Source organism: Zasmidium cellare (assembly GCF_010093935.1).
Source record: "Zasmidium cellare ATCC 36951 unplaced genomic scaffold M409scaffold_11, whole genome shotgun sequence".
NCBI classification, from domain to species: Eukaryota; Fungi; Ascomycota; class Dothideomycetes; order Mycosphaerellales; family Mycosphaerellaceae; genus Zasmidium; species Zasmidium cellare.
The window spans coordinates 172,471-189,336 of NW_022986955.1; the positions used below are offsets into that span (position 1 = coordinate 172,471).

Here is a 16,866-nt window from a genome sequence, read left to right on the forward strand (position 1 = left end):
CAAGGGGACAATCAAAGGATTGGGAAGCAAACTATCGCGTTTTAGAGCGGATCGATAAGCAGATGGCTAAGAACTTATGACATGGTGGTGGTCGTGGTTGGCAATTCTAGGTCTTGACTGGAAACGTATCCACATGCGCAGATCCTCGCGCACACTGACGAGGCGTCAGCTACTCATGAGATCGACTTCATCGAGCCTCGCCTAGATTGATACTTTGGAAAAATCTCTTGCCGTGAAAGCTCAGCGGTCTTGCTCTGATTTTGCTCCTTCCTCGTTTGTAGAATTTCGGCGCTAGGGCCTTGGCACGCCAGCTTTGCCAAACATCGTGGTAGCCGACCAATTCTCGCTCTCCAACGACAAACATCAGAATTGTGAGTATTGCGCCCGAAACGCGTGCAGACGCTGACTTGATACTAGCAAAATGGATTCCATACTCGGAAAACGCGGTCACGAAGATGACCACTACGAAGACCAAGGCCAGAAATGCCAGAAAGGCCAGAAATGCCAGAAAGGCCAGAAAGGCCAACAAGACCAAGAGCGCCCCGCGGAGAAGAAATTCTTCGTGGGCAAATGCCTGCATTGCGGGAAAGCCGGTCACCAATGGAGCTTCTGCTTCCAGCAGTGCATGCACTGTCATAGCAAAGTCCATGCCGCGACGTATGTCAAAGGCCAGCGGCCACAAGAGAACGGGACACTGTGCCCAGTTCTGAAGGAGAGACCGCTTCTATGATAAGCATGGGAAGATGGCATCGGATTATCAGCACGAGCTGGTGCTCTCAAGTGCCGAGCGAGAGAGGATTCGGCAAGAAGTAAGATGCCTTCATTACGTCTTCGCATCACAATCTTTGTTCATTGCTAACACTGTGACAGGCTTTCCGAGAAAGCGAGCCTGTGGTCGATGCTCTGGCAGCTCGAACTATGGATGTCCGCAGCAACCACGTTGGGGTCGGGTCGAGCCTTCATCAACAGGGGTCGCATCTCGGGGGTGGAGAGGGACTGGCGTACGACAAGGGCGTCGCGCACGGGGACGAAGACATGGCGAGACAGCTCGCAGATGAAGAGGAGGACCCCGATTTGGATACTTCTCGCGATGAAAGCCCTCGTGCCATCGACGACCCGTCCCGCGGTATCGCCACCAGCGCTGGTGCCTCTTGTGGCAACACGGGCAGCGGTTTCTCATTCTTGGGCGCTGCCAATTGCGACCGCGGTTCCTGGAATCGTGTGAGTGGTGGTAGTGCTCGTGGTCCTGGCGATACCGGCGTTGCCCGTGGACGTGGTGATCAGCTTTCGTGGTCGCGGTCGTGGTCGCGGCCAGTGAAGCCACTGATCACCAACGCACTCTCCCTCTCTCCACCATTTTCCCCTCTCCTTTTTGCCAAGTTCTATCTGGTGATTTCTGGCCGATTCCAATAGGAAAACTCTGCTCAGGCAAAGTCCTTAGAAAGCTTCAAGCACGCATCCACAAAGGTACTTGAAGCGAATGCAGCCAGGCAAGCATTCAAGGATGCGTCCAACAAGGCATTTGAAGCGAAGTCCGTCAAGCAGGCGTTCAGGAAGGCAGTTAAGCAGGCCTCCAGCAAGGCATTCAAACAGGCGCCCAAGAGAGCATTCCAACAGGCGTCCAAGAAGGCATGCCAATCTCGCACCCAAGCACAGCCACCACTTTGAGTGATACCTGCTCAAGACCGCACCAGCTCTCGACTTCAACAGACCTCAACCGAAGAAGTCACGACCGTTCACTCCACGAACCCAAAGACCTTTGCAAGTGCCATACTTCCAAAGCCTCTTCGAAGTCTTTGGGCTCATATTATCTGCTCATCGGCAGTCTGCCTCGTCGCACTTTTGCCCCAAAACTCCACCAATGTACTTCGGGAGATTCACCACCAAACAAGTCGCCCACCTGGAACACTCGCCTCTGAACCTGATCATCTTCCTGGCTGTCTACGCCAGTGCAGAAAGGTCCAAGCTACTGGAAGAGACTTCGCCGCCTTAGCTTCGCAGTGCAACATTGAGAGATTGAACGGAAGATGAGTCAGTTTGGAAGCTGGCAGATTGCCAGCGGGAGAGCAAACATTGCAGATTCTTGGCTCTTCTCTGGTGCACCGAGCGACTTCTCTGCTCCTGCCGGCTACACCCCCGACTTGGCAGACCATGTCTCCACGCCGCCTTGACGACATATGGAAACTTCTTTTCCCAGACTCTTGTCAACGACCACGCCCAAGGCCACGCTACCGTCAGACTTGTCCAAGGACTCGCCGAGCCCGCCGTCAACCAGGCTTTGCTCAGCTTCTCACCTGTACTGGCACAGTCTTGGCGCGACATCTGGCAAAGCAACACTCCAGCTTGGTGAACAATACACAGGGCTTGTAGCCACGACATCTCCCGGCGACCGCATTTCGTGAAGTGGCTTCAGGTACGGCTCAAGAGTGCAAAACTGAGTTGTCTCGTAGTTCCCTGAGCTGAGCAAGAATACCGAAATGGGCAAAGACTCCTGAATATCGGGTACCATAACTCCCTCCCGCCTACCAGCTTTTCGTCCCTGAGGGACTCCTACGTCCAAACCTTACGAATCTTGATTCAGAGCTTTGCGAGGGTAAAGACCTCGAGTTGCAGGTCTTGACGGACGATGCCACAAAGGTAACGTCGATGTGAACTACACATCCAAGGGTGGGTCAGTTTCAACGTCAACTCAAGCAAGATGGGTTGAACAAGCTGGGGCATCTTTGCCAGCATGCCCGGTGGCGCTTTGTGTCCACTACAACCCAGTATTCTTCGACCAGAAGAACGCAAATCAAAGGATGTATACCTGCGTTTAACACACGTAGCCACGCACAAGATCTTGTCATGAAGACATCTGTAAGTCAAGAACGAAGGTCTTACATCTTACGGGCTGCCATCGGCAACCTCGAGAGAAGCATTCTGCAAATGAATGTAAAAGTTGATGTACCAATACATCAACGAACTCCGCACAACTCGGTAGGTGCCAACGCTTCGTCACCTTCATCACATTTCGAGCTACCCCTGAAAACCGACTGGCCCACCCACCTTCTATCTCATCGACGTCCGCAACATCACAGCCTCGCGAGAGCACCAGCATCAGCAAGAACATTGAGCAACATGGGCAGCGTTCTCTGATTGGGAGCAACTCCTGCGCACCTACATGATCCCCGTCAGATCGGCAACACCGATGCAGCTCGGGTAGGATGAGCATCAGAGCCGACCGCTCGCGTGAAGCTTCTTGAGGAGAAGCTGAGGCTGCGCAGGAACGAAACAGAAGACAACAAGGTACGAAAGCAATATCGATGTGACGATTCAAGATGTATGCTGCAGACCAACATCCTCAATTTCCTGTCTTGGGTAGCAGTTTTCGCTGCGAGGGCGAGACTCGCTCCTACACATCATCATGCCGAGAAGGCTGCTGTCTATCACTCGGGTTCGACATTGGTGGAGTAGCAGAGAGTCTACTTCGAAGGAAAGATGTTCGTATTCAGCATCTCGGTCACCATCACCGCCGCCACCGTGTGAGCTGACGGCGGTGGACTGGGGACTCTTCTGACCATGAATCCACCCTTGCCGTTCGCTACTGCAGCCCAGCTCTTCCCTCCGTCCAGCGTGGCATCGACGACATTCTGGGAAACGGAAGGTTTCTCGTATGACTACGACCAAACAAGCTGACAGCTCCTCCCACGATTCCGATGTCTACTTTGTGCGGCAAGGACTCCAGTCACCATGATGATGAGATAACGGCCAACAAGACCACACCGCTTCGAATGCTATGGCTGATCACCGACAACGATGCTTTTCGGTGCTGAAGGACTTGATTCGAACGCCTCGATCACTCTTCCATTCAACCTTCCCCGCGGAAGTATATCATCCTTCGACCTCGAGAACAACACCACGTTCTGATGCTTCATGAAGTCGACCGAGACGTGGAGAAGGAGTGGCGTGGAAGAAGAAGCCGAGGAGCAACCTCGTTGAGTCTGTCGTGGACGAGAGGCAGCCCTACGACCGGGAGGGTCGTCTTCATCTCCATCTCCCAGAAAGAGGAACCGCTCGCTCGTGACACGGGACTCGACTCCTTTTGCCCTACCAGCAGCATATCAGGATCAGGACCTGCACTCATAGTCATCTTTTAACAAACATTCCTCCGCCAATGGCCTTCTCCCCTCACCCTTATCGGAGAGAGAGTGTCTTCCACTACAGCCATGGGATCCACTGCGCTCGTCCTCCTCGTCGTCTTTGAGACCCAAGCGTGCCACATGATATACCTCAGAGGCTTCCACGATCATGCCGCCGCTCTCATGGCACCTGACTTTACGAGAGTCCTCTCAACGACGCAGTCGGGATTGCAGGAAGCACAAGCGGTGACGTGGAGAGGAATGGTCTTCTCCCCTGTCCCAACATGCCCAGCCACAGACCTCATGATTTGGATCTCATGGAAGACGTCAAAAGTCTCAAGCTATCGCAAGCACCGCGAGGCCAATGCAGAATGTACCTGGAGAACCGTGCAGCCCCAGGCGTGGTTTCTGGACTGGACGCTGTAGACCTCTTGTGGTCTGCCGACTTCACTTTCCTGCCTCTCCCGCCATATCACTGCCATGTACGGGCATGTCTTGACACAGCTGCCATCCAAGGTATCTCACAGACGCCGCGAGGGCACCCTTACGGATTCAATCGAATTCCAGACGTTTCACGGCGCTGGCGGCTCGAGAAGCTCTTGAATGCTCCTCACAGCCAGGTGTACCCAATTGCCATGTGGCCTCCGACGATGCACGATCGCTCACTCACCACACGCGGCCCTTATCACCAGCCGGGAAGTTTTTGGCAACAGGAGGAGATCACTGTGGTATGCATGGCGTGCTATGGGAGGATCGAATCGTGTTTGGAGATCATCCATGACCTCCACAGGTCTCGCCAAAATGCCTTTCCTCGTGCGCACAGGACACTACTGGAGACTCAACCCTAGGGAAGGCACCGTCGAAACGACCCGGGCATCATTCGAGCATCACATCCAATCGCTCGTTGAGAAACTTCGCCTCTATGAATATGTCACGGCACCAAAGGCCGGCTCCTGTGTAGCCCGCGATGTCAGAGTGAAAACCCAGCGCTTCGATACGCTTCTTGTGTTAGGTCGTCGCTGGCACTGTCTTGTCTTCACGCATTGCGCCGAGAGCCGTCACGACCCACAAGGTGCCCTATCAGCTTCAGTGCTTGGCTCTTAACCCAAGATTCCATTATGAACCCCTTTTCCGGTATCATGACCTTCCACCGGCCCAGGTCTGGCGCTGAACACCTCCTCAGAAAAGATGATCACATTCTTAAGGTCGAAGGGGCTCGTCATCCACGAAGAAACGCAAAGAATCTGACACGAAGGCAGCAGGGAATCGAACAGGGCTGACACAGTACTGGAAAGAGGATAGCTGCCCTCCCTTTGGAGCGCACTCGAACCAGATGCCCAATCCATGGAGATGCGACCAAGCCGCAGCAATTACCGCACATGAGTAGCGAGGGACGAAGCGGATATGTCGCAGCTCGCTCGTGTCCATCGAGCTTCTTGGAGGTTTGAGAGAAGTTGCCAACTTGGATGCCGTTAGATGAGCTTCTTTTGCACTGCACGTGGACCTGCAAACGTCTCCCGGGGGCGACGACTTCCACCATGTCCTCGCTCTACCACTGGCACCGCTGTCATCGGCCGGAGCGCAGCACCACCTGGGCAACATCTGATTCAAAAGTGGAACGTTCTTCGGCGACAGACGATCAGACCTCGCCCGCCCTATCGTGTGCGCACCTCTGACAAACAAGACGCGCCCGTGTACAGGCCTAACGTCGTTGGACCCGTCCATGGCCCGGCAAGACGAGCAGAATCACCGCTTGCAATTGTGGTCTCTTATCGGCCGTGTTTGCCAGGAGCTTGTTGTTCCCAAGTTGCGCAGTGTGGATGCTCGAGCGTCCTTTGAGCAGCTTCGCCATCTGTCTAACACCACAACGAACGAAGACTTCCTGCCATTGACAGCTCCACTGGCTTCGCATGAACTACACTCTGTACGATCAAGACGTTCAGCAAACGCCCCTCGAGTCCCATTGCCTGTTCAGCGCATGATATCAACCCTTGTTGTTCTTCCACCGAAATCGTACGGTATCGGCTTGGACTGCTCGCGAGCAATGTGGATGCAACTTCAACTTTCAGTTGCATGACCAGGGGCCGATGAAATTCTATACCTAACGCCCCCGGCTGTGGCGCCCGGTCAACTCTTTGAATGTCGCCGGGTGCCAGCCGGAGACCCCCAAGTGACACCATCAACACCATGGCCATGCCAACTCACATCTATTACTCTACCCCTGAGTTGTATGACAGTGTCGTGGTCAAGATCACAGTCAGCTGCGTCCAGATTCGTCCGGGCCCACTGGTATTCGTCTGGAAATCACCTCCGCCACCAGCCTTCAGCTTTCACACTGTAGGCGCGCTGCATGGATGCTACGACTGATCGAACGAGGAGTTCGCTGGGGGTGATCGTCGAACTTTGCTGGTAATGCTGTTCCGATTCTGGCTTTCATTGAACCCATGTGACTTCGAGAGCGTCTCACTTGACTGGAAGATATCATTGCCCTCGACATCTATCAAGCCTGAGCCTGCAAAGAGCCAAGATTCTTCAAAGAGCCAACCATCGACTATGTGTCCCAGTCACGACTGTCGCCGTCACCGGCCTTTATCCCACGCCACCAGCGCCGCAGAGCTTCAACAGCATAACCGATCATGTGGACTGTGATCAGCACGGGATAGCACGTCCATAAGCGAACCCGTCTACTTCCAAATACGAGACCCGGAAGTTTGTTTGAATCGGAAGGAGATAACCCCCAAAGCACATGTCGACAGCCTGCTCCGTCGGAGGTTCAACGAGTACCTTACGTTTCATCAACCTGGATCCAGACTTCACCGCAAACCTTCCAAGCACCGGCAGAATCGGTTGATTGGCTTGACGAAGACACAACTATGTCTGAGGTTAACTCAAGTCTGCACCGTGCAAGGTCTGGCAGGACCAGGCACCTCATCCTGATTGACAACACCAAGCGCATCAACATGGTCGCCATACAAACCCCAGCTAGCCAAGCACAGTCAACGAACAGCAATTTCCTGCCAGTCAAAGCCGAGACCAGAACGTGCGGCTGCACAGGATCACGGAGGCCGTCAGGGCGAACCAACATATCGCTGAAAGTGGACCGCACTTCCCTCCAATCTCAAGAGCTGCCAACAATTTGATCGTGTCAGGTCTGGCTCGGTCCACTCGCAAGTAACGGGTATACAGCCCTGGTATTCAAAGGATGGCCAAACGCCCTTCCTGTCCTCGCCATTTTTCCTGCCCGCGCTCTACTGCCCTCGCCGCACTACCTTGACGATGTACCACACACCGTACAGATCCTTTACGAAGCCATGAACCTTCCACCCCTACAGCTTCCTCGACGAGCGGAGCCCATATCGTCTTCAGCAAAGAGGCGAATGCCTGGCAACCTCAATTCTTCGCCAGAACGAGTACGACTCGCAGACGAGAGCAATCAAACGACCAGCATTGATGCATTCGTACAAGGCCAAAACGGCACCACATCCCGCTTGCTTGCAAAAATACAAGCCATGTACGCAAAGTGGTGTACGACGGCCAGCTAGAGGCTGCTAGGAAAGAAGATGTCCGACCTAGTTTCTAGCAAAGAGTGCATCGTGTACCCCGCTTGGCGTTTTCCAACGAGGAAAGAAGATGATGGCGTGGGGGAAGGAGATGGTGCAGGCGAGGGGGTTGCGTAGTCGAAGGCAAATTGCAAGCAGACGCAATGCTACTATGTCAACCTCACTGGGCCAGCAAACAGTGCATCAGGCAGCGTGTTGCATACTCCACGTCCAGGACGTCCTATTAGCGCCTCGACGAAGCAGATGACAGAGAAATTCGCGTACATAGCCTGCACGAACAAGCGTGATTTGACATCACGACAAAGAAGAAGTTTGGTGAGTCAGGAAACAGGCAAAGTCTGGAGATATCTACACAACAGGAATGCAAAAACTTGCTTCTTCATCGTCGACTGCCTTTACAAGCTGGTGGATGTAAGGATGCAGATTTTGAGAAGCTGAGATCTGTCAGGAGAGAACGGTCGATGGGGGTGTCTGCTTTGCCCTTGAATCACTTTACGACCCCGCCGCCCATAAATCACCGCCCTCTAGGACCCACCCCCTTCTCTCTACCCCTCCGCCCTCTCCACGCGCCCCTACATACCCCGCTCTCCACCCTCTACGCCCCTGACCCCTCCGCTCTGATATCTCCGCCCTCCCCATCCCCTCCGCCTCCTCCTGCCTGGACTTTTCACCCTGTCCGTAGGCTCTGCCCTTGTCTCACCCTCGCCCTCATATCGCCGCCCTCAGGGTCGTCCCCACCCTCATCCCCTCATCTCCCCGTCTGCCCCGCTACACCCCCGCCCTCTCCGCCCATGTCACTTTGACTTCCCCTCCCTTGTCGTCTGCTACCTCCACCACACACCGCCCCCCGTCCCCTCCACCCCCGTCGCCGCCGCCGCCGCCGCATCTCCGCCCACTCCGCCCTTTGCCCCCCCACCTTATCTATCCTCACCACCCTCAACGCCCCGTCCTGATCGCACTCAACTCCCCGTCCTTCCTGCCGCATAACCCCGCCACATCACTGCCCCGGTCACCCTCGCTGCCGGCCCCGCCCGCCGCACAAGTAGAAGGGGGAGCGGGTAAAACTTTGGGGACGCAGGGCCAAGGCGGACAAACTCTGTTCTCCCTGCATTCGGTGCTCGTTGTCTTCAAAGCACCTCGCCGTCGCCATGTCCGACCCATACACGACCCCAGCAAACGACGTTCACATTATCTACTCGACGTATCGTGGGAGTGAATTGTCGAGAAGCTGCGATTGTCCTGGACCATAGAATGGCTAGCTGGGCGCGATTTGAGGATGACGCAGAGCCTGGAGAGATTTCCTTTTGCAGGCAAGAAGCCAGCCGATCGTCGTGTGGAAACGCGTGGGGTCTCGCTCTGGCTTAAAAAGGCTCCTCGACGCGTCAAATAAGTGCTCGACGCGTCAGAAGGCATGAACTGCAGTATAGGGCCGGCACAATTATATTCCCCGCATAGAAGATTCCTTAGACGCGTCAATATTGCACAGGCAGGCATTGCTAGACATACCTGAAGCCATGCTCCGTATGGAGTATCCCGTGTAGGAGGAACTACCGGATGCAGCGACGGACAGACGCGCGCCTCTAGAAGGGCACCACGGAAGGAGCCCCACGGTTTCTCTTTAAGGGGAGAATATGTTGTCGCGTCTAGCAGACCGCTTGACATGTGAAAAGGCGTCTAAACACTAAATACGCGTGCAGAAGAATGTATTTCCTGGAGTAACGCGTGCTGCTATACAACTCAACGCGAAATCATGCGCCTGCGTCCCTCCCCGAACGATTGAGGACTGGCTGGACGATGCTGATGTCCTGGAACTGCGACAATGACCGCGTTCGTCAGGCTGCCTCATCGTCGCAAAACGTTCGTCTCAAGAAAGATGGCGCAACGGCTTCGTCCGCGCATGCCACGACCCGCCAGCTGGCAGGGAACCTCGCAAGGTCACTGTTCTCAAAATGCCAGCCCGTCGCTGCAAGTCCTGGCATGCTGCGTGGCTCATTTGATACGCGCCAGGGTCGCAGCCCTCCACCAGTCGAGAACATCACCACAACTGTGAGGCGACGTCTCGGGGCTTTGCATGCGTGCTCTGCCATGTCCGAGGTTTGATTTCCCATCGCGCCGGTCCAGCCTGGTTGACGTCGCGGCCTCATTGCGAAAGCTCGAAGTCTGGGTGAGGAACTTGAGGGCGTCGCAAACCCAGGCTTTGACAAACTTGCCGATTGGCCTGAGTGCTCCTACAGCCCCCCAGAGCTCGTAACAAGTCCATTGCGGTATATGCATCCATGTTCTGCTGCCGCCGACACGCGTATTGCCACCATAGGCCGGCTACGTGACGACGACGGTACCTCAACGTCAGAGTGGTAACCTGATGCATTCCATGAAGATTTCCTGACGTCTGTATACTCATCCGCCCACGCGAAACTCCACGCAAAATCTCGTCGCGGTGGTGTTGCTGTCGGTCGAAGTTTGTGTGGTCAGAGGTCGGGCATCGCAACAGGCCACACCGGACACTCCACCCTTTGCCATTGCACATTTGACTCCTCCTGGGGCTGGAAGGCAACATCGGTATCTGTTGCTATGAACCTGACAAGCGTACCTCGCTGCCAGTACGCGTCTCCGCTCAGCAGCGTGGCAGCGCCATCCAACCACCATCGCGACGCCCACCATGTGGTATGGGGACTTGCATGCCATTCGGCAGGGGCATGAACGCCCATTTGCAAGCGCGTTCATGCTGGGACATGAACGTTGTGGTGGTGTTGCGATGGGCGGAGGCTGAGGCGCACACCGCAAACCAACCGCATGGTACATCCTGCGGCTCGCTGCTTCGTCTGGCGCCTCCGACAGTCATGTAGAGAAACTTTCCATGTCCGTCGCGGCCTCTCTGCGCATCGCACCTGGCTTGTGGTACGCGCGTGGGCGGCACAGCTCGCAGACTCGCCCGGGTCACCCACGCACTGCTCATGCCATTACCCACGAACTTGCATATGTCTTCTTTGAAGTATTGACGTTGAAATTGGCCCGCGTTCGCGCGTGGAATCATTTGTTGCGGTGCCGTTGCGATGGTTGTTCGTTTTGGTGGCGGGAGAGCGTGCACCGCACGACGAAGATCTGAGCAGCTGCTCTTCGACATGGACACTCTGTCAGGCTCAAATATGATGCCTGATGTCCGTTGCGATTGCTTCGAGCATGTTGCGTTGCCGATTCGACGCGGCAGCCAGTATCAGCCCCAGCGGCGGACCACACGAAGGCAGCGACGATGGCCCCGCAGGTTGCGGACTTGCTTGAAGACTTTTTTGCATGGTGAAGGCCTGTCCATACGCGCAGGTCATCGTTGGGGCATGTTGAGGTGCTGTTGCGATGGTGGGAAGTTTCTGCAGGTTTAGGCTAGCCATCGCAACTCACCACCACGGAAAGCTGCGAAGCTGCCATTCGACGGGCGATGCCTTTGGAGTCTGGAAAGTCGAATTCATCGTGGTTGCGCTTCGTCCGGCTGCATCGTTGCTGCCCACCGACGCGCTGGGCACTCGCCAGCCATCCACCCTGAAGCATGGCAGGCGCGACGACCAGATGAGTCGTCCTTGACTTGGGGGACGGAAACCATGCCTATAGAGAGTATCCCCCCCCCCCCCCCCCGCGAGGGCGGCCATCCAAGGTCGCTGTTGTACCTTTGCGGGCGACGAAGGTTTTGATGGGCTGCCAGCTGGCACCGCAAACCCAGCACGACGGCTGGCCGCCGACTTGTCACTTGGCATGGGGCTTCACACTGAGCCAGCTTCTCATCTCCGCATGCTTCGCGGTGTCTTTTTGTCTAGTAGGACCTGGGGACGCGAGGGCGGCTGCAGCGCTCCCCAGACATCAGACGAGCAACGCGACGATTAAACGATCGAACATTGTTTTGCGTACACACTTGCTGGCATCAATGGAGTGTCCGCGACACGCGGAGGAAGTCGTCAACGTTCGTTACGGTGGTGTTGCGGCGGAGGCCAGTTTTGGTGGAGGCCGGCTGGGTATCGCAACATCATCACAACGAGCATCCCGCAGCCCGTCTACAAAGGCAGAGACTTCCAGCGTTCTCAAATGTCTGAGAACAGCATCGCTGCAGTCATTTGACGCGCGGGATGGCGCTCTTTGACGCGGTTGGAAGAATTGGGACAGGTTTTTACGAGGGGAATAGCACGCGTTTCTACTCATTCTCCGACTATTCAACTGGCTACATCGCTATACGGCGCGTATTAGAAGAAAATTCATCGTCTTTTTGTGTGTCCGCTCTCTCTACGCGTCGTTTGCCTTGCCCGAACTTCCCTCCGCCCGAGTTGCGTGGGAACTCAAGAATCAACGCGTTTCAGCATACTCTGCACGCGCCTAGCGGTCTCTCCAGACTCCCGATAAGTCACTGCTCGTCGTCCGCCTTCCATACGAGTTCCTCGTCACATACAACGCGCTTACGTTGCATCATACATTTCACGTCAATACGACGTGTTAGACGCGTCAACATGACCGTGGAAGCCGGGACTATCCTTAGAGTCGGGAACGGAGTGCATCTACGCGTCAAAAGCATTGAAAAGAGCTCGTCTAGATTTTCCCATTTTTGCAAGATTTTTTCAATATTTTCCACTTCTCATTTGTACCGAAATGCAGAACTGCCGATCAACCGAACTATATGCACATAACAACATATCAAAAGATGAGGATAATCGGCGCATAATTGGAGGAGTAACAGCAATTCAAACTTGGCCAACTTTTCGAAAATTTTGGGCTGAGGACGCCAAGGTCGAGCAGCGCCAGGAGAGCGGAGCGGAGCCGCGACAATTAGAAGGCACCGTAGGTCAGGAGATTAATGGGGAGACGGATGCGGAAGGTGGAGGGGGATGAGGGCGGAGCTCATAAGGTGGATGGGGATAAGGGCGGAGCTCGCGGGGTGGAGGCAGAAGGGAGCGGAGCTGACAGGGTAGGGGTAGGGGCGGCGGAGTTCACAGGATGGACGGGGTACGCAGAGTGGGACTGGGCAAAGGGGAGAGGTCGGAAGATGGGATTCACGAGGTGGAGGTAGAATGGGATGGAGCTGACGGGGTGGAGGCGGGAAGGAGAGGGGGTACGCAAGGTAACAGGGGCGGAACTCACGGGGTGAAGATAGAAGAGGCCAGGGGCAGGAGGGAGGTGCGGAGTTGTTGAGGTACGAGACCACGCTGTGTTCCGGGCGAAGAAGGTACGGAGAAGTGCTTGGGACGGGGACATCCACAGCAACCACCACAGCGCTTTCCAGACGACATCAACATCACTCTTCAAATCGCGTCAATGCATATAATCACCCGGATGACTACGTGGACGAGATTGGTCTTGCGTCTCCAGCAGAGAGGGAAACAGGAAGGAACTCACCGCGCTCGCAATCGCCCATATCGACGGGCTGCGTGGCTCACTGACGAACAGCAGAGAGGGAGACACGAGGGAACTCATAGCGCTCGCAATCGTCAATATCATCGGCAGGGATCGAATGGCAGGACGAAGACGACACTCCCCCAGCAGAGTACGACATTGAAGCCGGTCGACGCAATTATCTTCATGTCCTGGGAAGTTGCCAAGTGCAAGATCTCATCAAGAAGTTTCTGGACGTGGAACTGGAGCATAAGACATTGCAGGGCATACGACGACGAGCACTGGCACAAAAGAAGTGTACATGCAGCCTGACCTGGCCGACCCACTTCTCCTCTTACCTTCTACATCACCAAGGCATGGACTTGGCTTTTGACGATGGATCGCAATATCCTAGATACCCTGGTTCGCGGAGAGACCGTCGCCACCAACACAGAAGCCGGCATGGCTATCACAAGACTGAAAGACGAGTCTTGCCCAGGCATCTTCGGCATTTGGCTTGCCAACTCGAGTGGGAAGAGCCCCAGCGCGGAACAGCTCTTGCACTATGTCGACCAGGCCGCGATTGCATACGTCAACGACCATGACTATGCATATCAGATCGACATGATTGTTGGGGACGGTAATGGACCGACAGCAAAATAAGACTCACGAGAAGGTTATCGCCGCTACCTGGCCGCCAACAAGACAATCACTGCACCAAGTGAAGAGCGAGTGGAGCTTCTGAACACAGGGCCGACATGCAGGAGGCAGTGCACGGCGGTGAGGGCGAAGGCGGCGGTGAGGGGATGAAGACGGCGCGCACATGCGGGAGGCAGTGCACGGCGAAGGCGGTGGTGAGGGCTGCAGGGGGTGAAGACGGTGCGCATCCAGCAGGCGTGATAAATTCTCGTTGCTCTCCCGGGAAAGTTGTCCAGGAGAAGAAGGACCGGCCAAGCTGCTGTGGCGCAGTCGAGTATGTCGAAGGGAGAGGATAGGCGCACATCTGAAGAGAATGGGGCGTCGAAGAAGTTGTGAATGTCATGCCGGGCCTCGCTGCAGTCCCGGCTTCTCACAAATCGTTCATGGGCAAGCAGTGCAACTGAGTCGGCATTAACGCGGGTGAGATAACGGGGGTGTGGCGGCGGGACGGTGAGGTTGGCGAGGGCATTGGTGGTTCGTAAGAAGTTCTGCGAGAATAAGGCGTGGTGATATACGGTGAATCCAGCTACAACGCCCTGTCTCTTCGTCAGCCAGCGGCGGTAGAGAGCTCCACAAAGACGGGGTCATCAGGTCTACATGCTGTCAATTGGCTTCCGCAAGTTGTCGCTGCGTTCTGGACTGGGAGCTGGCGAGCCTAGTATGAGCGACATTGCTCCATCCAGATCGATAGCCTGAAGAGGATGGCGGCGGTGCCATGTATCTTGCAATCCGTGTGAGAGAGGCCGAAGACACTGCCCGGCCAGGTACGAAATCGTGCTTGGAAACTGCAGCGTTTTGTCCGTCGCAGGTGCGCAAGTCTGATGGTCGGTCGCTGAGGAGAATCAGACATTGTCCATGTGATGCGCCAGCTGAGGAATGCTGCGTTGCTGAATCATAATGGGATATGTTGCCTGTGGGGATATATTTCCATGTCCGCCGGTCTTCTCTTCGGCAGCGGCCAACGCTGGGCCGTTGGGGGATCGTGGCTGCGAGTGCTGGAAACTATGCAGGTCCTTTCTCAATCTGTCCGCATCAGGCAGACTTCACGAGGAGGACGGCTTGTACCCAAGGGCTCGATATGGTCTCGCTTGCCGTGGTGAGTGGGCTGTGTTGCATGCAGCGTCAAGGTGAAGTTGCTGAAGTGAAGTGCTCGGCTCGGCTGACCTTCCCTCGTCAGAGGCATTGCAATCTCAATATATGTCATCGGTGGCCGAGCTCCCCTTTTTTCCCTTCTGAACACCACGCAGGAGTCAGTGTCCCAGATGGCGGCTTGGTTGTAGGCGCCTTGGAAGACGTCTTGGCTGCGGTTGAAGTCCTCCTCCTATGTCTCATGACAGAGAGAATATTCGAGAAGACAGGGGCCCATGAAGACCGTCTGGGCATGGAATATGCCAGCTTTCAAGGACTCGTCTGAGCAGATAGGTGCGCCGTGAGAGGCTATCAGACCTGCGAGCGCAAGAAGGTGGGTGGACTCGATCGCGACAACTCCTCTCCCGGTCTGCGAGCGAAATGGCAAGCAAGAGCACCAACATTGTAGCCCCAGAATGACCACCCATTCGCCAGAAGGAGGCCATCCGTCGCCAGAAGGACGCCATCCGTCGCCAGAAGGACGCGCCCCGTCGCCACAATGACTGCGTCTTCGCCAGCCTGCCGCCATCGACCATCCCATCCCATTCGAGAGACTGCAAGATTTGTTTGATCGGACGTCCCTGGATCTCCTGACAAGCACAACCCACGGTATCACCACTGCGGGTCCAGGAAGAGCAGAAGGGCGAAAGATGATGGGTGCAGGATATCGGACACCACACCTCGGCAACGAGCTGCTTCTTGAGCTTTGCAATCGCAGAGAGCGCCGTCAGGTTCCTGATGGGACCGTTGAGGAAGTCGTTGAGTGCGGCAGGCGGCCGATCTGCTTCAGCTTGGACTTGACGGATCTGAGCTGCGATCTCGTGAGCTTTTCGACTATCCCTCTGGTTGGTGGCAGTGGCATCCCAGGTCTCTCGACAGCGATGGGCTTTAGCTTCAGCTCACTCGTCTCGTTGCCGTGGTCTCGTTGCCACGGCCTCCTTGAAACCCCATGAGAACGGTTGTGTCCTCACCCTGAAGGAGATAGTCCTGGCTTCGCTCCTCTCCATGTTTCGACATCTGGCTCCTGGCATTCGCAAGTCTTCAATATTGCACCTGGCTCTTCTGAACACAATCCGCCAAAGCTGCTGTGCATCTCCCATGTCCGAGCAGCCGCGTGTTGATGTGACTGTTGTTCTGGGTCCGGCCATCTTCCCTGCCGATTCCTTTGATACCTGGAGTTGTGGGCGACGTCTGGCCTGCCCTCGGCCACCCTGTCTGGCACTCGACACTTGCCAGAATCCGCATCGACGCTCTCTGCATCTTGCTGCTCCCTCTCCCTCCCCAAATCGCTTTTCGATCGCCCCCTGAGCCACCGTGAATGGTGCTCTCTCAACTCTGCGTTCCAAAAGTCTTTGCCTTCCATCCTGGTACGAGCCTTCGTCGGCTGGTTGGCGTGGCTCCCCGGCTTCCAGCTTTCTGTGTCCCGCTTCGTCTGTTTGACCTTGCCACTCGCTGAAGTATTACGATGGCCAGATTGCTTCATCCTCTGCACTTGGGGATCTCAATGCGCCGCGACCCTCGAAGAACGCCCACGAGCCCTTTGCCTACACCTCTGCTCTCAGAGGCAAGGCCTTTCGCCCGGCCGAAGATGGTGCTGGCCGCGGTCTGGTTCATCGTCTCCGTACCTCGCACTTGGGGGAGTTTTTCCCGCATTTCAAGTGATGCGCGCCGCCGTTCCACAGGATAGGTTGCTTGGACTTGTGTTGGTTCGCTGGAGAACAGCAAAGAAGTCGCCGCTGTCAAACGCCAAGACTTTGCTGCTAGTGTCCTTGCTCCTTCCCTTTTCAATCTGAACCACCACAAAACACTGAGAGGGCTGTAGGGCATTGATCAGTCTTGCACACAGACATCCGACAACCTGGCTGGCCATAATTCCCGTTCGAGACGAGACTGCGGCCACAGCGAAGCACGGCAACGAGAAAGACCATTCATCAACGGCAAAACTACGAGAAGTGATAGAGAAGATACACGAGGCGCTCGCCAACGACAAGCCGACTTGATCAAAGAAGAAGCCG

At 55.6% G+C, this 16,866-nt stretch overlaps 4 protein-coding genes across 4 annotated transcripts; 3 read left to right on the top strand and 1 right to left on the bottom strand.

Annotated features, from left to right (window-relative positions):
- Nucleotides 1-421: 421 nt before the first annotated feature.
- Nucleotides 422-1,413, top strand: M409DRAFT_20799 (uncharacterized protein; the record flags this gene model as incomplete). The annotated part of the gene is made up of 3 exons (XM_033805557.1): nucleotides 422-657; nucleotides 713-809; nucleotides 871-1,413. The coding sequence occupies 3 exons, from the start codon at nucleotides 422-424 to the stop codon at nucleotides 1,411-1,413; spliced, it is 876 nt and encodes a 291-aa protein (XP_033669671.1).
- Nucleotides 1,414-4,402: 2,989 nt separating this feature from the next.
- On the top strand, nucleotides 4,403-5,222 carry M409DRAFT_52797 (uncharacterized protein; the record flags this gene model as incomplete). Its single annotated transcript, XM_033812175.1, has 2 exons — nucleotides 4,403-4,634; nucleotides 4,735-5,222. 2 exons carry the CDS (start codon nucleotides 4,403-4,405, stop codon nucleotides 5,220-5,222), a joined length of 720 nt encoding a protein of 239 aa, XP_033669672.1.
- Nucleotides 5,223-9,510: 4,288 nt separating this feature from the next.
- M409DRAFT_52798 (uncharacterized protein) lies at nucleotides 9,511-11,424 on the bottom strand (the record flags this gene model as incomplete). Its single annotated transcript, XM_033812176.1, has 5 exons — nucleotides 9,511-9,906; nucleotides 10,088-10,221; nucleotides 10,337-10,850; nucleotides 11,075-11,275; nucleotides 11,338-11,424. 5 exons carry the CDS (start codon nucleotides 11,422-11,424, stop codon nucleotides 9,511-9,513), a joined length of 1,332 nt encoding a protein of 443 aa, XP_033669673.1.
- Nucleotides 11,425-13,420: 1,996 nt separating this feature from the next.
- On the top strand, nucleotides 13,421-15,137 carry M409DRAFT_20801 (uncharacterized protein; the record flags this gene model as incomplete). Its single annotated transcript, XM_033805558.1, has 2 exons — nucleotides 13,421-13,664; nucleotides 14,971-15,137. 2 exons carry the CDS (start codon nucleotides 13,421-13,423, stop codon nucleotides 15,135-15,137), a joined length of 411 nt encoding a protein of 136 aa, XP_033669674.1.
- Nucleotides 15,138-16,866: the final 1,729 nt, after the last annotated feature.